Source organism: Hyla sarda, unplaced genomic scaffold (assembly GCF_029499605.1).
Source record: "Hyla sarda isolate aHylSar1 unplaced genomic scaffold, aHylSar1.hap1 scaffold_1945, whole genome shotgun sequence".
NCBI classification, from domain to species: domain Eukaryota; kingdom Metazoa; phylum Chordata; class Amphibia; order Anura; family Hylidae; genus Hyla; species Hyla sarda.
In genome coordinates this window covers 1-23,317 of record NW_026608601.1, presented here as the reverse complement: position 1 = coordinate 23,317, position 23,317 = coordinate 1, and the positions used below count along the sequence as shown (strand labels likewise).

Genomic DNA, 23,317 nt, shown 5'->3' with positions numbered 1-23,317 from the left:
AAGTTTTAATCGGTACCATTTTTGTTTTGATCGGACTCTGATCGCTTTTTATTCTTTTTTTTATGGTATCAAAAGTGACCAAAATACGCTATTTAGGACTTTGGAATTTTTTTTGCGCATACGCCATTGACCGTGCGGTTTAATTAACATATATTTTTATAATTCGGACATTTACGCACGTGGCGATACCACATGTTTATTTTTATTATGTTTATATATTTTTTATATGGAATTTGGGAAAAGGGGGGTGATTTAAACTTTTAATAAGGAAGGGGTTAATGTGTGTGTGTTTTTTTTTTCTCTTTTAGTCCTTAGGGGACTTTTAGGAGGAATCATTCCGCATACAGATCAATGTAGTTCCATAGAACCACATTGATCTGTGTGCTCTGCACTCGATTGATAAAGCCTGGTCCTGACAGACTTTATCATTCTGAGCACCAGAGCCGGCATGGAAGCAGAGGCAAGTCCTCAGGCTACCCCCACAGTGAATCGCCGCGGGAGGGGGGGGGGGGGCAATCCACGCCACTGGACCACCAGGGACAGGATAAAGGCACCTTTAGACGCCACTGTCAAAAGGGTTAACCACTTAAGGACCTAGGGCGTATGGATACGCCTTGACGTCCTGGTACTTAAGGACCCAGGGCGTATCCATACGCCCGTGGGAATTTCGGTCCCCGCCGCGCGCCGGGCAGGGACCGGGCCGGGGTGACTGCTGATATCTATCAGCAGGCACCCCGTGCAAATGCCCAGGGGGGTCATCAGACCCCGCCACGTCGGCGATCGGCGCAAATCGCAAGTGAATTCACACTTGCGATTTGCGCCGATTCCGGGTCATACGGGTCTATTGTGACCCGGTGACCCGGAATAGAAGGGGGATCGCGGTTGTCCAAGACACCCACGATCCCCCTGTAGGCATAGGAGTGAGGTGGCAGGGTTGCCACCCCTCCTATCCCTGCTATTGGTCTGCTATTGATCGTCAGAGGGGACGACCAATAGCAGACCGGGGGCGGGGGGGTTAACTTTCGTTTTCCCCGTCCTGCCCACCCACAATAGGCGGGGCAGAACGGGGAACCGAAGGGGACCGGGCGCCGACGTCCACTTACCCGTCCGGAGGCTGCGGCGACGTTGATCGGCGGGCGGCGTCACGTGCTTCTGAAGAGGACGGCTGCCGGGATCCTACGGAAGCCGGTAAGTAGATCTGGAGGGCTACAGTCTGAGACCGTGGTCTCTAACTGTAGCCCTCCAGATGTTGCAAAACTACAACTCCCAGCATGCCCAGACAGCTGTTTGGGCATGCTGGAATATGTAGTTTTGCAACAGCTGGAGGGCTACAGTTTGAGACCACTATACAGTGGTCTCTAAACTATATCCCTCCAGATGTTGCAAAACTACAACTCCTAGCATGCCCACATAGCTGTTTGTTGTCTGGACATGCTGGGAGTTGTAGTTTTGCAACATCTGGAGGTCCACAGTTTGGAGATCACTGTGCAGTGGTCTAAAAACTGTAGCTCTCCAGATGTTGCAAAACTGCAATTCCCAGCATGCCCAGAAAGCAAACAGCTGTCTCGGCAGGCTGGGAGTTGTAGTTGGGTACCTCCAGCTATTGCATAACTACATCTCCCAGCATGCCCTTCGGTGATTAGTACATGCTGGGAGTTGTAGTTTTGCAACAGCTGGAGGCACACTGGTTGGAAAATATTGAGTTTGGTAACAGAACCTAACTGAAGGTTTTCCAACCAGTGTGCCTCCAGCTGTTGCAAAACTACAACTCCCAGCATGCACGGTCTGTCAGTACATGCTGGGAGTTGTAGTTTTGAAACAGCTGGAGGTTTGCCCCCCCCCCCCATGTGAACGTACAGGGTACATTCACATAGGCGGGTTTACAGTAAATTTCCTGCTTCAAGTTTGGGCTGCGTCAAATTTTTTGCCGCAGCGCAAACTCCTAGCGGGAAATTCACCGTAACACACCAGTGCGAATGTACCCTAAAAACACTACACTACACTAACACCTAATAAAGAGTAAAACACTACATATACACCCCCTTACACTGTCCCCCCCCCCAATAAACAATTTAAAACGTCTTGTACGGCAGGGTTTCCAAAACGGAGCCTCCAGCTGTTGCAAAACAACAACTCCCAGCATTTCTGGACAGCCACTGACTGTCCAGGCATGCTGGGAGTTTAGCAACAGCTGGAGGCACCCTGTTTGGAAATCACTGGCGTAGAATACCCCTATGCAATCCCTAATTTAGTCCTCAAATGCGCATGGTGCTCTCTTACTTTGGAGCCCTGTCGTATTTCAAGGAAACAGTTTAGGGCCACATATGGGGTATCTCCGTACTCGGGAGAAATTACACTACAAATTTTGGGGGGCTTTTTTTCCTTTTACCGCTTGTGAAAAGGAAAAGTTGGGGGCTACACCAGCCTGTTAGTGTAAATTTTTTTTATTTTTTTACACTAACATGCTGGTGTTGCCCCATACTTTTTATTTCCACAAGTGGTAAAAGGAAAAAAAGACCCCCAAAATTTGTAACGCAATTTCTCCTGAGTACAGAAATACCCCATATGTGGGCGTAAAATGCTCTGCGGGCACACAACAAGGCTCAGGAGTGAGAGTGCACCATGTACATTTGAGGCCTAAATTGGTGATTTGCACAGGGGTGGCTGATTTTACAGCGGTTCTGACAAACGCAAAAAAAAATAATACCCACATGTGACCCCATTTTGGAAACTACACCCCTCACCGAACGTGACAAGGGGTATAGTGAGCCTGAACACCCCACAGGTGTTTGACGAATTTTCATTAAAGTTGGATGGGAAAATGAAAAAAATTATATTTTTTCACTAAAATGCTGGTGTTACCCTAAATTTTTCATTTTCACATCGGGAAATAGGAAAAAAGCCCCCCCAAATTTGTAAACCCATCTCTTCTGAGTAAGAACATACCCCATATGTGAATTTAAAGTGCTCTGCGGGCGAACTACAATGCTCAGAAGAGAAGGAGCGCCATTGGGATTTTGTAGAGAAAATTTGTCCGGCATTGAAGGCCACATGTGTTTACAAAGCCCCTATAGTGCCAGAACAATGGACCCCCGACACATGTGACCCCATTTTGGAAACTACACCCCTCACGTAATGTAATAAGGAGTACATTGAGAATTTACGCCCCACAGATGTCTGACAGATTTTTGGAACAGTGGTCCGTAAAAATGAAAAATAAACTTTTTCATTTGCACAGCCCACTGTTCCAAAGTCCTGTGGGGTGTAAATACTCACTGCACCCCTTATTAAATTCTGTGAGGGGTGTAGTTTCCAAAATAGGGTCACATGTGGGGGGTTCCACTGTTCTGACACCACGGGGGGCTTTGTAAACGCACATGGCCCCTGACTACCATTCCAAACTAATTCTCTTTCCAAAAGCTCAATGGCGCTCCTCCTCTTCTGAGCATTGTAGTTCGCCAGCAGAGCATTTTACGTCCTAACATGGGGTATTTCCATACTCAGAAGAAATGGGGTTACACATTTTGGGGGTCATTTTCTCCTATTACCCCTTGTAAAAATGTAAAATTTTGGGGAAAAACTGCATTTTAGTAAAAAAAAAATAATTTTTCATTTACACATCCAAATTTAACGAAAAGTCGTCAAACACCTGTGGGGTGTTAAGGCTCAGCGGACCCCTTGTTACGTTCCTTGAGGGGTGTAGTTTCCAAAATAGTATGCCATGTGGGTATTTTTTGCTGTTCTGGCACCACAGGGGCTTCCTAAATGCGACATGCCCCCAAAAAACCATTTCAGCAAAAGTTACTTTCAAAAAGCCAAATGTGACTCCTTCTCTTCTGAGCATTGTAGTTTGCCCGCAAAGCATTTTACATCCTAACATGGGGTATTTCCATACTCAGAAGAGATGGGGTTACAAATTTGGGGGGGCATTTTCTCCCATTACCCTTTGTAAAAATGGTAAATTTGGGGGAAAAACTGCACTTTAGTGAAAAAATTTTTTTTTTCATTTACACATCCGACTTTAACGAAAAGTCGTCAAACACCTGTGGGGTGTTAAGGCTCACTGGACCCCTTGTTACGTGCCTTGAGGGGTCTAGTTTCCAAAATGGTATGCCATGTTGGGGTTTTCTGCTGTTCTGGCACCATAGGGGCTTTCTAAATGTGACATGCCCCCCAAAAACCATTTCAGCAAAATTCCCTCTCCAAAATCCTATTGTCGCTCCTTCCCTTCTGAGCCCTCTAGTGCACCCGCCGAACACTTGACATACACATATGAGGTATTTCCTTACTCGAGAGAAATTGGGTTACAAATTTTGGGGGGATTTTTCATCTATTACCCCTTGTAAAAATTCAAAAACTGGGTCTACAAGAACATGCGAGTGTAAAAAATGAAGATTTTGAATTTTCTCCTTCACTTTGCTGCTATTCCTGTGAAACACCTAAAGGGTTAACACACTTACTGAATGTCATTTTGAATACTTTGAGGGGTGCAGTTTTTATAATGGGGTCATTTGTGGGGCATTTCTAATATGAAGGACCTTCAAATCCACTTCAAAACTGAACTGGTCCCTGAAAAATTCTGATTTTGAAAATTTTGTGAAAAATTGGAAAATTGCTGCTGAACTTTGAAGCCTCTGATGTCTCCAAAAGTAAAAACTCATCAATTTTATGATGCAAACATAAAGTAGACATATTGTATATGTGAATCAATGTATAATTTATTTGGAATATCCATTTTCCTTACAAGCAGAGAGCTTCAAAGTAAAAAAAATGTAAAATTTTCAATTTTTTCATCAAATTTTGGAATTTTTCACCAAGAAATGATGCAAGTTTCGACAAAATTTTATCACTAACATAAAGTAGAATATGTGACGAAAAAACAATCTCGGAATCAGAATGAAAGGTAAAAGCATCAGAGTTATTAATGCTTAAAGTGACAGTGGTCAGATGTTCAAAAAATGGCCGGGTCCTTAAGGTATATTTGGGCTGGGTCCTTAAGGGGTTAAAGAGCCACCTGCAGTGATCGCCGCATGTCGACTATTAATGCCGGCCCCCAGTTACAGGAATCAGCTGGGGGCCGGCCGGTATGACGCGGGTTTGAGTCAGGAGCCTGCGTCATATCTCGTTAAAGGCACATGGACTAGCATAGACGTCAATGGTCGTTATCGGGTTAATTGTTTCCAGGGCTTTATATAATTCATTATCAGTTAACTGTTTTATTACCTCGTTATCCAAATTCTCGAACCAATATGCATTAATTTTAACCCCCATAAACCGGCCCCAGCTTGACAAAGTTGTTAGAAATAACAGGTTAATCTTACCTTTTACTGCTTTCTAGCAGCTTTAACGATGCTAAAAAATGCTTTTAACGATAATCAGCAACAGTCGGATAGGCATGGCTATGCCCGCAGCCTCCACACCTATCCCCTGTATGTCAGTGCTGGGGACGCTGTGTGATTGGTCCACAGGTCCCAGCACTGAGAGTCCTTATTACTGTAGAAGAATAAACGGCGTCCGCTGATCTATGCGCTCCGGTGATGCAGGCAGGCAGCACTTACAGTATTACTGTACTGTAGAAGAATAAACGGCGCCCGCTGATCTATGCGCTCCGGTGATGCGGGCAGGCAGCACTTACAGTATTACTGTACTGTAGAAGAATAAACGGCGCCCGCTGATCTATGCGCTCCGGTGATGCGGGCAGGCAGCACTTACAGTATTACTGTACTGTAGAAGAATAAACGGCGCCCGCTCATCTATGCGCTCCGGTGATGCAGGCAGGCAGCACTTACAGTATTACTGTACTGTAGAAGAATAAACGGCGCCCGCTCATCTATGCGCTCCGGTGATGCAGGCAGCACTTACAGTATTACTGTACTATAGAAGAATAAACGGCGCCCGCTGATCTATGCGCTCCGGTGATGCAGGCAGCACTTACAGTATTACTGTACTGTAGAAGAATAAACGGCGCCCGCTCATCTATGCGCTCCGGTGATGCGGGCAGCACTTACAGTATTACTGTACTGTAGAAGAATAAACGGCGTCCGCTGATCTATGCGCTCCGGTGATGCGGGCAGCACTTACAGTATTACTGTACTGTAGAAGAATAAACGGCGCCCGCTGATCTATGCGCTCCGGTGATGCGGGCAGGCAGCACTTACAGTATTACTGTACTGTAGAAGAATAAACGGTGCCCGCTGATCTATGCGCTCCGGTGATGCAGGCAGGCAGCACTTACAGTATTACTGTACTGTAGAAGAATAAACGGCGCCCGCTGATCTATGCGCTCCGGTGATGCGGGCAGGCAGCACTTACAGTATTACTGTACTGTAGAAGAATAAACGGCGCCCGCTGATCTATGCGCTCCGGTGATGCGGGCAGGCAGCACTTACAGTATTACTGTACTGTAGAAGAATAAACGGCGCCCGCTGATCTATGCGCTCCGGTGATGCGGGCAGCACTTACAGTATTACTGTACTGTAGAAGAATAAACGGCGCCCGCTGATCTATGCACTCCGGTGATGCGGGCAGCACTTACAGTATTACTGTACTGTAGAAGAATAAACGGCGCCCGCTGATCTATGCGCTCCGGTGATGCGGGCAGCACTTACAGTATTACTGTACTATAGAAGAATAAACGGCGCCCGCTGATCTATGCGCTCCGGTGATGCAGGCAGCACTTACAGTATTACTGTACTGTAGAAGAAAAACGGCGCCCGCTGATCTATGCGCTCCGGTGATGCAGGCAGGCAGCACTTACAGTATTACTGTACTGTAGAAGAAAAACGGCGCCCGCTGATCTATGCGCTCCGGTGATGCGGGCAGGCAGCACTTACAGAATTACTGTACTGTAGAAGAATAAACGGCGCCCGCTGATCTATGCGCTCCGGTGATGTGGGCAGGCAGCACTTACAGTATTACTGTACTGTAGAAGAATAAACGGCGTCCGCTCATCTATGCGCTCCGGTGATGCGGGCAGGCAGCACTTACAGTATTACTGTACTATAGAAGAATAAACTGCGTCCGCTCATCTATGCGCTCCGGTGATGCAGGCAGCACTTACAGTATTACTGTACTGTAGAAGAATAAATGGCGTCCGCTCATCTATGCGCTCCGGTGATGCGGGCAGGCAGCACTTACAGTATTACTGTACTGTAGAAGAATAAACGGCGCCCGCTCATCTATGCGCTCCGGTGATGTGGGCAGCACTTACAGTATTACTGTACTGTAGAAGAATAAACGGCGCCCGCTGATCTATGCGCTCCGGTGATGCAGGCAGGCAGCACTTACAGTATTACTGTACTATAGAAGAATAAACGGCGTCCGCTCATCTATGCGCTCCGGTGATGTGGGCAGCACTTACAGTATTACTGTACTGTAGAAGAATAAACTGCGCCCGCTCATCTATGCGCTCCGGTGATGCGGGCAGCACTTACAGTATTACTGTACTGTAGAAGAATAAACGGCACCCGCTGATCTATGCGCTCCGGTGATGCAGGCAGGCAGCACTTACAGTATTACTGTACTATAGAAGAATAAATGGCGCCCGCTCATCTATGCGCTCCGGTGATGCGGGCAGCACTTACAGTATTACTGTACTGTAGAAGAATAAACGGCGTCCGCTCATCTATGCGCTCCGGTGATGCAGGCAGGCAGCACTTACAGTATTACTGTACTGTAGAAGAAAAACGGCGCCCGCTGATCTATGCACTCCGGTGATGCAGGCAGGCAGCACTTACAGTATTACTGTACTGTAGAAGAATAAACTGCGTCCGCTCATCTATGCGCTCCGGTGATGCAGGCAGGCAGCACTTACAGTATTACTGTACTGTAGAAGAATAAACGGTGCCCGCTCATCTATGCGCTCCGGTGATGCGGGCAGCACTTACAGTATTACTGTACTGTAGAAGAATAAACGGCGCCCGCTCATCTATGCGCTCCGGTGATGCGGGCAGGCAGCACTTACAGTATTACTGTACTGTAGAAGAATAAACGGCACCCGCTGATCTATGCGCTCCGGTGATGCGGGCAGCACTTACAGTATTACTGTACTGTAGAAGAATAAACGGCGCCCGCTCATCTATGCACTCCGGTGATGCGGGCAGGCAGCACTTACAGTATTACTGTACTGTAGAAGAATAAACGGCGCCCGCTGATCTATGCGCTCCGGTGATGCAGGCAGGCAGCACTTACAGTATTACTGTACTGTAGAAGAATAAACGGCGCCCGCTGATCTATGCGCTCCGGTGATGCAGGCAGCACTTACTGTATTACTGTACTGTAGAAGAATAAACTGCGTCCGCTGATCTATGCGCTCCGGTGATGTGGGCAGGCAGCACTTACAGTATTACTGTACTGTAGAAGAATAAACGGTGCCTGCTGATCTATGCGCTCCGGTGATGCAGGCAGCACTTACAGTATTACTGTACTGTAGAAGAATAAACGGCGCCCGCTCATCTATGCGCTCCGGTGATGCGGGCAGGCAGCACTTACAGAATTACTGTACTGTAGAAGAATAAACGGCGCCCGCTGATCTATGCGCTCCGGTGATGCGGGCAGGCAGCACTTACAGTATTACTGTACTGTAGAAGAATAAACGGTGCCCGCTGATCTATGCGCTCCGGTGATGCAGGCAGGCAGCACTTACAGTATTACTGTACTGTAGAAGAATAAACGGCGCCCGCTCATCTATGCGCTCCGGTGATGTGGGCAGGCAGCACTTACAGTATTACTGTACTATAGAAGAATAAACGGCGCCCGCTCATCTATGCGCTCCGGTGATGCAGGCAGGCAGCACTTACAGTATTACTGTACTGTAGAAGAATAAACGGCGCCCGCTGATCTATGCTCTCCGGTGATGCGGGCAGGCAGCACTTACAGTATTAATGTACTGTAGAAGAATAAACGGCGCCCGCTGATCTATGCGCTCCGGTGATGCGGGCAGGCAGCACTTACAGTATTACTGTACTGTAGAAGAATAAACTGCGTCCGCTCATCTATGCGCTCCGGTGATGCGGGCAGGCAGCACTTACAGTATTACTGTACTATAGAAGAATAAACGGCGCCCGCTCATCTATGCGCTCCGGTGATGCGGGCAGGCAGCACTTACAGTATTACTGTACTGTAGAAGAATAAACGGCGCCCACTGATCTATGCGCTCCGGTGATGCGGGCAGGCAGCACTTACAGTATTACTGTACTGTAGAAGAATAAACGGCGCCCGCTCATCTATGCGCTCCGGTGATGCGGGCAGGCAGCACTTACAGTATTACTGTACTGTAGAAGAAAAACGGCGCCCGCTGATCTATGCGCTCCGGTGATGCGGGCAGGCAGCACTTACAGTATTACTGTACTGTAGAAGAATAAACGGCGCCCGCTGATCTATGCGCTCCGGTGATGCAGGCAGGCAGCACTTACAGTATTACTGTACTGTAGAAGAATAAACGGCGCCCGCTCATCTATGCGCTCCGGTGATGCAGGCAGCACTTACAGTATTACTGTACTATAGAAGAATAAACGGCGCCCGCTCATCTATGCGCTCCGGTGATGCAGGCAGCACTTACAGTATTACTGTACTGTAGAAGAATAAACGGCGTCCGCTCATCTATGCGCTCCGGTGATGCGGGCAGGCAGCACTTACAGTATTACTGTACTATAGAAGAATAAACGGCGCCCGCTCATCTATGCGCTCCGGTGATGCAGGCAGCACTTACAGTATTACTGTACTGTAGAAGAATAAACGGCGCCCGCTCATCTATGCACTCCGGTGATGCGGGCAGGCAGCACTTACAGTATTACTGTACTGTAGAAGAATAAACGGTGCCCGCTGATCTATGCGCTCCGGTGATGCAGGCAGGCAGCACTTACAGTATTACTGTACTGTAGAAGAATAAACGGCGCCCGCTGATCTATGCGCTCCGGTGATGCAGGCAGGCAGCACTTACAGTATTACTGTACTGTAGAAGAATAAACGGCGCCCGCTGATCTATGCGCTCCGGTGATGCGGGCAGCACTTACAGTATTACTGTACTGTAGAAGAATAAACGGCGCCCGCTCATCTATGCGCTCCGGTGATGCGGGCAGCACTTACAGTATTACTGTACTGTAGAAGAATAAACGGCGCCCGCTCATCTATGCGCTCCGGTGATGCAGGCAGGCAGCACTTACAGTATTACTGTACTGTAGAAGAATAAACTGCGTCCGCTCATCTATGCGCTCCGGTGATGCGGGCAGCACTTACAGTATTACTGTACTGTAGAAGAATAAACGGCGTCCGCTCATCTATGCGCTCCGGTGATGCGGGCAGCACTTACAGTATTACTGTACTGTAGAAGAATAAACGGCGCCCGCTGATCTATGCGCTCCGGTGATGCGGGCAGCACTTACAGTATTACTGTACTGTAGAAGAATAAACGGCGTCCGCTCATCTATGCGCTCCGGTGATGCGGGCAGCACTTACAGTATTACTGTACTGTAGAAGAATAAACGGCGCCCGCTGATCTATGCGCTCCGGTGATGCAGGCAGGCAGCACTTACAGTATTACTGTACTGTAGAAGAATAAACGGCGTCCGCTCATCTATGCGCTCCGGTGATGCGGGCAGCACTTACAGTATTACTGTACTGTAGAAGAATAAACTGCGTCCGCTCATCTATGCACTCCGGTGATGCAGGCAGCACTTACAGTATTACTGTACTGTAGAAGAATAAACGGCGCCCGCTGATCTATGCGCTCCGGTGATGCGGGCAGGCAGCACTTACAGTATTACTGTACTGTAGAAGAATAAACGGCGCCCGCTCATCTATGCGCTCCGGTGATGCAGGCAGGCAGCACTTACAGTATTACTGTACTGTAGAAGAATAAACGGCACCCGCTGATCTATGCGCTCCGGTGATGCGGGCAGCACTTACAGTAAGCACTAGATCTCTTTCTGCTAGTACTTGCTCCCTATAGCCCAATGCGCGGCGTAATGCTGTAGCGAAACGATCTGGGCACCCACATTGCATCACAGCAGTAGATAAGACCGGGCGGCCAGATCATTCTGCTGCAGCATTCCGCTGGGCGGTAGACTAGAGCTTGGCGGTATGACCAAATGTGTGTATCACGGTATTTTTTTACTTATGGCGGTTCTACGGTATATAACTGTATCCCACCCCCCAAAAAATCATGTGACCTGTGAGCGCTGTTCTGCTTCTCATCCCCCCCCCCTGCAAATTCATTATCAGGGCTGCGCTGTCCCCATCAGGATAAATACTCATGTCACCCGCATGCGCTGCCTCCTCGTCCTGATTGTTGCGGCCGCAGGCGCTGACCTGTATACTGCGCTGTATCCCTATGCCCGGGCTGCAAAAGATAAACAAAATAAACTTTAACGCACCTTCCTACGTCGGCCTTACGCTGGGGACGGGAACGTCGGAGAGTCGTCAGCCTATCAGAGATGTTCTGCCTCGGCTGGTGATAGGTTGAACGCACTGTCATGTATGATGCCGCTTCTTAGGCTGAATGCACTGTCATGTAAGGAGCGGCATCATACATGACAGTGCGTTCAACCTATCACCAGCCGAGGCAGAACATCTCTGATAGGCTGACGACTCTCCGACGTTCCCGTCCCCAGCGTAAGGCCGACGTAGGAAGGTGCGTTAAAGTTTATTTTGTTTATCTTTTGCAGCCCGGGCATAGGGATACAGCGCAGTATACAGGTCAGCGCCTGCGGCCGCAACAATCAGCACGAGGAGGCAGCGCATGCGGGTGATGTGAGTATTTATCCTGATGGGGACAGCACAGCGCTGATAATTAATTGGGGGGCAGAACAGCGCTCGCGGATCACATATGATTAGTTCCCCGATGTGGGGACAGCGCAGCCCTGATAATTAATTGGGGGGCAGAACAGCGCTTGCGGGTCACATATGATTAGTTCCCCGATGTGGGGACAGCGCAGCACTGATAATTAATTGGGGGGCAGAACAGCGCTCACGGGTCACATATGATTAGTTCCCCGATGTGGGGACAGCGCAGCCCTGATAATTAATTGGGGGGCAGAACAGCGCTCACGGGTCACATATGATGAGGTCCCTGATGTGGGGACAGCGCAGCCCTGATAATTAATTGGGGGGCAGAACAGCGCTCACGGGTCACATATGATTAGTTCCCCGATGTGGGGACAGCGCAGCACTGATAATTAATTGGGGGGCAGAACAGCGCTCGTGGGTCACATATGATTAGTTCCCCGATGTGTGGACAGCGCAGCACTGATAATTAATTGGGGGGCAGAACAGCGCTCGTGGGTCACATATGATTAGTTCCCCGATGTGGGGGCAGCGCTGGGCTGATAATTAATTGGGGGGCAGAACAGCGCTCGCGGGTCACATATGATTAGTTCCCCGATGTGTGGACAGCGCAGCACTGATAATTAATTGGGGGGCAGAACAGCGCTCGTGGGTCACATATGATTAGTTCCCCGATGTGTGGACAGCGCAGCACTGATAATTAATTGGGGGGCAGAACAGCGCTCGTGGGTCACATATGATTAGTTCCCCGATGTGGGGGCAGCGCTGGGCTGATAATTAATTGGGGGGCAGAACAGCGCTTGTGGGTCACATATGATTAGTTCCCCGATGTGTGGACAGCGCAGCCCTGATAATTAATTGGGGGGCAGAACAGCGCTCGCGGGTCACATATGATTAGTTCCCCGATGTGTGGACAGCGCAGCCCTGATAATTAATTGGGGGGCAGAACAGCGCTCGTGGGTCACATATGATGAGGTCCCTGATGTGGGGACAGCGCAGCCCTGATAATTAATTGGGGGGCAGAACAGCACTCGCGGGTCACATATGATTAGTTCCCCGATGTGTGGACAGCGCAGCACTGATAATTAATTGGGGGGCAGAACAGCGCTCGCGGGTCACATATGATTAGTTCCCCGATGTGGGGACAGCGCTGGGCTGGTAATTAATTGGGGGGCAGAACAGCGCTCGCGGGTCACATATGATTAGTTCCCTGATGTGGGGACAGCGCAGCCCTGATAATTAATTGGGGGGCAGAACAGCGCTCGCGGGTCACATATGATGAGGTCCCTGATGTGGGGACAGCGCAGCACTGATAATTAATTGGGGGGCAGAACAGCGCTCGCGGGTCACATATGATTAGTTCCCTGATGTGGGGACAGCGCAGCACTGATAATTAATTGGGGGGCAGAACAGCGCTCGCGGGTCACATATGATTAGTTCCCTGATGTGGGGACAGCGCAGCCCTGATAATTAATTGGGGGGCAGAACAGCGCTCGCGGGTCACATATGATTAGTTCCCCGATGTGGGGACAGCGCAGCACTGATAATTAATTGGGGGGCAGAACAGCGCTCGCGGGTCACATATGATTAGTTCCCCGATGTGGGGACAGCGCAGCACTGATAATTAATTGGGGGGCAGAACAGCGCTCGCGGGTCACATATGATTAGTTCCCCGATGTGTGGACAGCGCAGCGCTGATAATTAATTGGGGGGCAGAACAGCGCTCGCGGGTCACATATGATTAGTTCCCTGATGTGTGGACAGCGCAGCGCTGGTAATTAATTGGGGGGCAGAACAGCGCTCGTGGGTCACATATGATGAGGTCCCTGATGTGGGGACAGCGCAGCCCTGATAATTAATTGGGGGGCAGAACAGCGCTCGCGGGTCACATATGATTAGTTCCCCGATGTGGGGACAGCGCTGGGCTGATAATTAATTGGGGGGCAGAACAGCGCTCGTGGGTCACATATGATGAGGTCCCTGATGTGGGGACAGCGCAGCCCTGATAATTAATTGGGGGGCAGAACAGCGCTCACGGGTCACATATGATTAGTTCCCTGATGTGGGGACAGCGCAGCACTGATAATTAATTGGGGGGCAGAACAGCGCTCGCGGGTCACATATGATTAGTTCCCCGATGTGGGGACAGCGCAGCACTGATAATTAATTGGGGGGCAGAACAGCGCTCACGGGTCACATATGATTAGTTCCCCGATGTGGGGACAGCGCAGCGCTGGTAATTAATTGGGGGGCAGAACAGCGCTCGCGGGTCACATATGATTAGTTCCCCGATGTGGGGACAGCGCAGCGCTGGTAATTAATTGGGGGGCAGAACAGCGCTCGCGGGTCACATATGATTAGTTCCCCGATGTGGGGACAGCGCAGCGCTGGTAATTAATTGGGGGGCAGAACAGCGCTCGCGGGTCACATATGATTAGTTCCCCGATGTGGGGATAGCGCAGCGCTGGGCTGATAATTCATTCCCGAGGGGGAGGGGCCAAACCCGTATTGCGGTATGGGAAAAATTCATGTCGTGCAGCCCAAGAGTTTTGTTACTTGGTATGAAGCGGTATATACCGCCAGCACTAACAGACACATGAACATTTCCCACCATCGCTCTTCTCACAAAGTATTACGTGTTACGGCCGTTCATCCCCTTCAGAGAGAGATATAGAGATCGGGGACATCGCACCCGTCCTGCAGCTTTGTCCTCAGTCCTCGGCCCGTTTCCCTCCTTGTTCTCACCACACAATGGGGACCCAGCTCCTCTGCACCCGCTGCTCCCTCTACCACCATCACATGGTTTCCGGGTTCCCGACACGCTCCCTATGCAGACTGCTGTAATGGCAGCGCACCGCTCCCGACCCCTCGCTCCACCTCACCTCCAGCAGCTTCCAATGGACTCCCCGGCGCTCTCAGGGGGTTCCGGCTTCATCCACTGCCTCAGCGTTCCACCCCTCCCCGCTCCCCAGCACCGGCCTTTAGCATGAACCCCCCCTGTCTTCTGGGGCTCGGTTCTCACTGGGTCCCACAGCATGGCGTGATGCACAAGGTGGAGGGAGGGGGCGGAGCTTAGCTTTCTGCCACCATGTTCCCTTTCCTAACAATCACATGGTATGTGAGAGGCCCAAGTAATAGGAGGCGGAGATCACTATATGTCATGTGACAGGGGAACAGACTGAAGAACCGCCCCTGAGGATCAGGACTCAGATGTTCTGTGGACCTGAGATGCCTTTAGTCATGGATTAGAGGCGGGGAGTCTCCTCCCGACTGACTGAACCGGAGAGGGAGGTCCTGGCCTCAGAATTTGAGGACATTCGGTCTCCGGACAATACACAGAAATGTCTTCCCACTAAGCAGGTGTATCAGGAGCGGGGACGGAGCAGCGTCAGTATGAACAGACATGGGGGGAGGGAACAGTGTTGGGGTGTATAGGTGGATACTGCACCCCGTCCACCACCATAGTATGATCCCACAGGCTATTCTCTTACTGACCACACTCAGGTTTACCCCTCTACTTCAACGGCCTTCATCTCCAATTCCTTCCAGTACTTATCAAACACCCCACTACCAACCTGACAGTATAGAGCACCTGAGGGAACCCATCACCCCAGAGCCATTTCCTCTCTCCAGAATAATAAGTCCCCGGTATAACCGGCTGAATTCTGTAAGACCTTCTCCCCTGTCTCCTATATAAATCTCCTCCTCCTTTCCTGTGGTGTTCCCCTTTATGTATATAAAGTCTCTATAATTTCCTCCGTCTCCTCTTTCTTCTATACATGAGAAGATCTTGGAACCTTTCCTGGTCAGTTTTATCCTCAGTCCATGGACTAGTTTAGTATGGTCTCCACTGCTAATACCTCTCCCTATACACCCATGAGCACCTCCCTCTACTGCTAATACCTCTCCCTATACACCCATGAGCACCTCCCTCTACTTCTAATACCTCTCCCTATACACCCATGAGCACCTCCCTCTACTGCTAATACCTCTCCCTATACACCCATGAGCACCTCCCTCTACTGCTAATACCTCTCCCTCTACACCAATGAGCACTTCCTCTACTGCTAATACCTCTCCCTATACACCCATGAGCACCTCCCTCTACTGCTAATACCTCTCCCTCTACACCAATGAGCACTTCCCTCTACTGCTAATACCTCTCCCAATACACCCATGAGCACTTCCCTCTACTGCTAATACATCCCCCTATACACCCACGAACACCTCCCTCTACTGCTAATACCTCCCCCTATACACCCATGAGCACCTCCCTCTACTGCTAATACCTCTCCCTATAGACCGATGAGCACCTCCATCTACTGCTAATACCTCTCCCTATACACACACATGAACATCTCCCTCTACTGCTAATACCTCTCCCTATACATCCATGAGCACCTCCCTCTACTGCTAATACCTCTCCCTATACACCCATGAGCACCTCCCTCTACAGCTAATACCTCCCCCTATACACCCATGAGCACCTCCCTCTACTGCTAATACCTCACCCTATAGACCCATGAGCACCTCCCTCTACTGCTAATACCTCTCCCTATGCACCCATGAACACTTCTCTCTTAGTACTGCAAATACCTCTCCCTATACACACACATGAACATCTCCCTCTACTGCTAATACCTTTCCCTATACACCCATGCACTTCCCTATCTACTAAAACCTCTCTATACATCCATGAGCACCTCCCTCTACTGCTAATACCTCCCCCTATACACCCATGAGCACCTCCCTCTACTGCTAAAACCTCTCCCTATACACACGAGCACTTCCTTCTACTACACCCATGAACACTTCCCTCTTTCTACTGCTAATACCTCTCCCTATACACTAAAGAGCACTTCCCTCTACTGCGAATACCTTTATCTACACACCCATGAGCACCTCCCTTTACTGCTAATACCTCTTCCTATACACCCATGAGCACCTCCCTCTACTGATGATACCTCTCCCTGTACTCCCATAAGCAACTCCCTCTACTGATAATACCTCTCCCTTTACACCCATAAGCACCTCCTTCTACTGCTAATACCTCTCCCTATACACCCATGAGAACCTCCCTCTACTGCTAATACCTCTCCCTATACACCCATGAGCACCTCCCTTTACTGCTAATACCTCTCCCTATACACACATGAGCACCATATACGTCTGTTCTACCTGACCTACAATTGTATTATTGGGGGCTCAGTTGTCACATGTGCTACATACCTGGGACAAAACCTCCTGGAATTATTACATACCTGGGGTAACACCTCCTGGAATTATTATATACCTGGGGTAACACCTCCTGGAATTATTATATACCTGGGGTAACACCTCCTGGGATTATTATATACCTGGGGTAACACCTCCTGGAATTATTATATACCTGGGGTAACACCTCCTGGAATAATTACATTCCTGGGGTAACACCTCCTGGAATAATTACATACCAGGGGTAACACCTCCTGGAATAATTACATACCTGGGGTAACACCTCCTGGCATTATTACATACCTGGAGTAACACCTCCTGGCATTATTACATACCTGGGGTAACACCTCCTGGCATTATTACATACTTGGGGTAACATCTCCTGGAATTATTACATACCTGGGGTAACACCTCCTGGCATTATTACATACCTGGGGTAACACCTCCTGGAATTTCCTCCTTCACTTCCCTCATACACGGGTGATGGCCCCTCATCCTCTCTTCTTCATCCTCCACTTTATTATTAGTCAGATCTCCCCCCTGATGTGACATATAGAACAATTCACTACAATACAGCAGACAGGAGGAGCAACAGAGACCCCCAAAATCTATGACTGCAGGACCCCCCTATAGAGATATAGGATCAGCCTCATCTACCTGATGCTTCTCTGGGACATTTCCCTCTGGACAGTCCTGGGAATACAGAGGGCGGGGACACCTCTCGGGTGGAATTCTATCAATGACTCCATCTGTAGGGAACACACAGGGAATGAATACATCAGTGCTGGATAGATTTCTATGTTACTAGGTAGTGAGAGTGATATCTATATATATATGTCTCTTCTTACCTTGTGATGTGAGGGGCCGGTGATCCTTCATCATGACTATGTCCTGGTACAGATCCTTGTGTCCTTCTACATACTCCCACTCCTCCATGGAGAAATAGACCGCCACATCCTGACACCTTATAGGAACCTGACACACAATGATACCGTCATCACTAGACCCCTCCAATACTGTATAATGTCCCAGCAGTGTCACCTCTCTAATCATCACCAGACCCCTCCATTACTGTATAATGTCCAAGCAGTGTCACCTCTCTAGTCATCACCAGACCCCTCCATTACTGTATAATGTCCCAGCAGTGTCACCTCTCTAATCATCACCAGACCCCTCCATTACTGTATAATGTCCCAGCAGTGTCACCTCTCTAATCATCACCAGACCCCTCCATTACTGTATAATGTCCCAGCAGTGTCACCTCTCTAATCATCACCAGACCCCTCCATTACTGTATAATGTCCCAGCAGTGTCACCTCTCTAATCATCACCAGACCCCTCCATTACTGTATAATGTCCCAGCAGTGTCACCTCTCTAATCATCACCAGACCCCTCCATTACTGTATAATGTCCCAGCAGTGTCACCTCTCTAATCATCACCAGACCCCTCCATTACTATATAATGTCCCAGCAGTGTCACCTCTCCAGTCATCACCAGACCCCTCCATTACTGTATAATGTCCCAGCAGTGTCACCTCTCCAGTCATCACCAGACCCCTCCATTACTGTATAATGTCCCAGCAGTGTCACCTCTCTAATCATCACCAGACCCCTCCATTACTGTATAATGTCCCAGCAGTGTCACCTCTCTAATCATCCCCAGACCCCTCCATTACTGTATAATGTCCCAGCAGTGTCACCTCTCCAGTCATCATCAGACCCCTCCATTACTGTATAATGTCCCAGCAGTGTCACCTCTCTAATCATCACCAGACCCCTCCATTACTGTATAATGTCCCAGCATGGTCACCTCTCCAGTCATCACCAGACCCCTCCATTACTGTATAATGTCCCAGCAGGGTCACCTCTCCAGTCAGCAGCTCAGTGATCCTGTGGGTGAGTTCTAGGATCTTCTTCTCATGTATCGGTGAGGGAGGTGGAGGCTCCATGATGGGGCCCCGGGCCCTGCTCCGTCCTCCTGACTCATGGAGATGGCTGCTGGGGGCCACACACTCCCCCCATGTCTTCTTCACTATGGTGTAATCCTGTGTATGGAGAGAGACAATGAGGGGACTGACCCCAGTATTCCTCCCCCACTACAAAGAGGAGATTGTGCCCCCTGTATAGAGCTCTAGTGAGCACATCTGGAATACTGGGGTCAGTTCTGGAGACCTCACCTACAAAGAGACATCCAGAACATAGAGCGGGGCCAAAGATGGGGGACAACAATGGTGGAAATGTAGGTGGGGACAACAATGGTGGAAATGTAGATGGGGGACAACAATGGTGGAAATGTAGATGGTGGACAACAATGGTGGAAATGTAGATGGGGGACAACAATGGTGGAAATGTAGATGGGAACAACAATGGTGGAAATGTAGATGGGGACAACAATGGTGGAAATGTAGATGGGGACAACAATGGTGGAAATGTAGATGGGGGACAACAATGGTGGAAATGTAGATGGGGGGACAACAATGGTGGAAATGTAGATGGGGACAACAATGGTGGAAATGTAGATGGGGGAGAACAATGGTGGAAATGTAGATGGGGGGACAACAATGGTGGAAATGTAGATGGGGGGACAACAATGGTGGAAATGTAGATGGGGGGACAACAATGGTGGAAATGTAGATGGGGACAACAATGGCGGAAATGTAGATGGGGACAACAATGGTGGAAATGTAGATGGGGGACAACAATGGTGGAAATGTAGATGGGGGGACAACAATGGTGGAAATGTAGATGGGGACAACAATGGTGGAAATGTAGATGGAGACAACAATGGTGGAAATGTAGATGGGGACAACAATGGTGGAAATGTAGATGGGGGGACAACAATGGTGGAAATGTAGATGGGGACAACAATGGTGGAAATGTAGATGGGGGGACAACAATGGTGGAAATGTAGATGGGGGGACAACAATGGTGGAAATGTAGATGGGGGGACAACAATGATGGAAATGTAGATGGGGGGACAACAATGGTGGAAATGTAGATGGGGAACAACAATGGTGGAAATGTAGATGGGGGGACAACAATGGTGGAAATGTAGATGGGGGGACAACAATGGTGGAAATGTAGATGGGGACAACAATGGTGGAAATGTAGATGGGGACAACAATGGTGGAAATGTAGATGGAGATAACAATGGTGGAAATGTAGATGGGGACAACAATGGTGGAAATGTAGATGGGGGGACAACAATGGTGGAAATGTAGATGGGGACAACAATGGTGGAAATATAGATGGGGGGGACAACAATGGTGGAAATGTAGATGGAGACAACAATGGTGGAAATGTAGATGGGGGGACAACAATGGTAGAAATGTAGATGGTGGGACAACAATGGTGGAAATGTAGATGGTGGGACAACAATGGTGGAAATGTAGATGGGGGGACAACAATGGTGGAAACGTAGATGGGGGGACAACAATAGTGGAAACGTAGATGGGGACAACAATAGTGGAAACGTAGATGGGGACAACAATGGTGGAAATGTAGATGGGGACAACAATGGTGGAAATGTAGATGGGGACAACAATGGTGGAAATGTAGATGGGGACACAACAATGGTGGAAATGTAGATGGGGACAACAATGGTGGAAATGTAGATGGGTCACCTCACCTCTCCGGTCAGCAGGTGGAGGATCTCCAGAGTGAAGTGTAATATTCTCTTAGTCGTCTCATTCCTGTCCTTGTCCATCCTTGGGGGTCATTCAGGAGAAGAGGAGACAACTGGATAAGCTGGAGGGGAATCACAGAACCAGCGACACTATAACAAACCTCCTCCTCATGTAATCTCCTTACTACTGGGGTGACACACTGTAACAAACCTCCTCCTCATGTAATCTCCTTACTACTGGGGTGACACACTGTAACAAACCTCCTCCTCATGTAATCTCCTTACTACTGGGGTGACACACTGTAACAAACCTCCTCCTCATGTAATCTCCTTACTACTGGGGTGACACACTGTAACAAACCTCCTCCTCGAGTAATCTCCTTACTACTGGGGTGACACACTGTAACAAACCTCCTCCTCATGTAATCTCCTTACTACTGGGGTGACACACTGTAACAAACCTCCTCCTCATGTAATCTCCTTACTACTGGGGTGACACACTGTAACAAACCTCCTCCTCGAGTAATCTCCTTACTACTGGGGTGACACACTGTAACAAACCTCCTCCTCATGTAATCTCCTTACTACTGGGGTGACACACTGTAACAAACCTCCTCCTCATGTAATCTCCTTACTACTGGGGTGACACACTGTAACAAACCTCCTCCTCATGTAATCTCCTTACTACTGGGGTGACACACTGTAACAAACCTCCTCCTCGAGTAATCTCCTTACTACTGGGGTGACACACTGTAACAAACCTCCTCCTCATGTAATCTCCTTACTACTGGGGTGACACACTGTAACAAACCTCCTCCTCATGTAATCTCCTTACTACTGGGGTGACACACTGTAACAAACCTCCTCCTCGAGTAATCTCCTTACTACTGGGGTGACACACTGTAACAAACCTCCTCCTCATGTAATCTCCTTACTACTGGGGTGACACACTGTAACAAACCTCCTCCTCATGTAATCTCCTTACTACTGGGGTGACACACTGTAACAAACCTCCTCCTCATGTAATCTCCTTACTACTGGGGTGACACACTGTAACAAACCTCCTCCTCATGTAATCTCCTCACTACTGGGGTGACACACTGTAACAAACCTCCTCCTCATGTAATCTCCTTACTACTGGGGTGACACACTGTAACAAACCTCCTACTCATGTAATCTACTTACTATTGGGGTGACACACTGTAACAAACCTCCTCATGTAATCTTACTACTGGGGTGACACACTGTAACAAACCTCCTCCTCGTGTAATCTCCTTACTACTGGGGTGACACACTGTAACAAACCTCCTCCTCGTGTAATCTCCTTACTACTGGGGAGACACACTGTAACAAACCTCCTCCTCATGTAATCTCCTTACTACTGGGGTGACACACTGTAACAAACCTCCTCCTCATGTAATCTCCTTACTACTGGGGTGACACACTGTAACAAACCTCCTCCTCATGTAATCTCCTTACTACTAGGGTGACACACTGTAACAAACCTCCTCCTCATGTAATCTCCTTACTACTGGGGTGACACACTGTAACAAACCTCCTCCTCATGTAATCACCTCACTACTGGGGTGACACACTGTAACAAACCCCCTCCTCATGTAATCTCCTTACTACTGGGGTGACACACTGTAACAAACCTCCTCCTCATGTAATCTCCTTACTACTGGGGTGACACACTGTAACAAACCTCCTCCTCATGTAATCTCCTTACTACTGGGGTGACACACTGTAACAAACCTCCTCCTCATGTAATCTCCTTACTACTGGGGTGACACACTGTAACAAACCTCCTCCTCATGTAATCACCTCACTACTGGGGTGACACACTGTAACAAACCTCCTCCTCATGTAATCTCCTTACTACTGGGGTGACACACTGTAACAAACCTCCTCTTTCTACAATCCTCTCACCGTCCGATCAGGACCTTTTCTGTGGCAGTCAGGTGCGGAGGAGTAGCACCTGTGATGATGTCACAATCATGTGACCAGTACATGTAGGGGCGGAGTTCAGCAGGATGGTCATGTGGTGAAGGACCTGTTAGGATGGTCATGTGACAGTGAAGGGCGGGGCTCGGGCTGTGCTCTTAGTAGTAAGGTAAGTACTGTATATAGTAGGGCAGTGACGTAGTATATAGGTCAGTATACCGGGCTCTACTGAGATAACTCACCTGTGACGGGGCCCCGCCCCCTGACGTTCAATGACCCCGCCCCCTGGTGTCTGCAGGGCTCGTATAGGTGGAGGAGCCGATCACATGACCAGGAAGAGGAAGATTCCCAAACAGTTTGTGTTCAGTTTATGTCATAGAAACGTCCCCACGTGACTGAAGAAGGGTAAGAATGAGGAGGGGGACACTATATACAGGGAGGAGGAGGGGGACACTATATATACAGGGAGGAGGAGGACACTATATATACAGGGAGGAGGAGGAGGACACTATATATACAGGGAGGAGGAGGAGGAGGAGGACACTATATATACAGGGAGGAGGAGGAGGACACTATATATACAGGGAGGAGGAGGACACTATATATACAGGGAGGAGGAGGGGGACACTATATACAGGGAGGAGGAGGACACTATATACAGGGAGGAGGAGGACACTATATATATATATAGGGAGGAGGAGGACACTATATACAGGGAGGAGGAGGAGGACACTATATATACAGGGAGGAGG

The 23,317-nt window shown here is 49.1% G+C and overlaps 1 protein-coding gene across 5 annotated transcripts in view; it reads right to left on the bottom strand.

Annotated features, from left to right (window-relative positions):
- LOC130316661 (oocyte zinc finger protein XlCOF7.1-like) overlaps window positions 1-22,976 on the bottom strand; it is a 34,361-nt gene extending 11,385 nt beyond the window's left edge. Inside the window, exons 1-6 of one of the 5 annotated variants that reach the window (XM_056552801.1) lie at window positions 22,551-22,976; window positions 20,625-20,703; window positions 18,862-19,041; window positions 17,844-17,970; window positions 17,653-17,744; window positions 17,427-17,535 (exon numbers count right to left, since the gene is read on the bottom strand). In XM_056552801.1, coding sequence (XP_056408776.1) covers window positions 17,427-17,535; window positions 17,653-17,744; window positions 17,844-17,970; window positions 18,862-19,041; window positions 20,625-20,703; window positions 22,551-22,690 — 727 coding nt within the window. In that variant the 5' untranslated portion in view covers window positions 22,691-22,976. Of the gene's footprint in view, window positions 1-17,426; window positions 17,536-17,652; window positions 17,745-17,843; window positions 17,971-18,861; window positions 19,042-20,624; window positions 20,744-22,526 lie in introns of all 5 variants that reach the window. The other 4 variants (XM_056552803.1, XM_056552804.1, XM_056552802.1 and 1 more) reach the window with 4 other exon arrangements.
- Window positions 22,977-23,317: the final 341 nt, after the last annotated feature.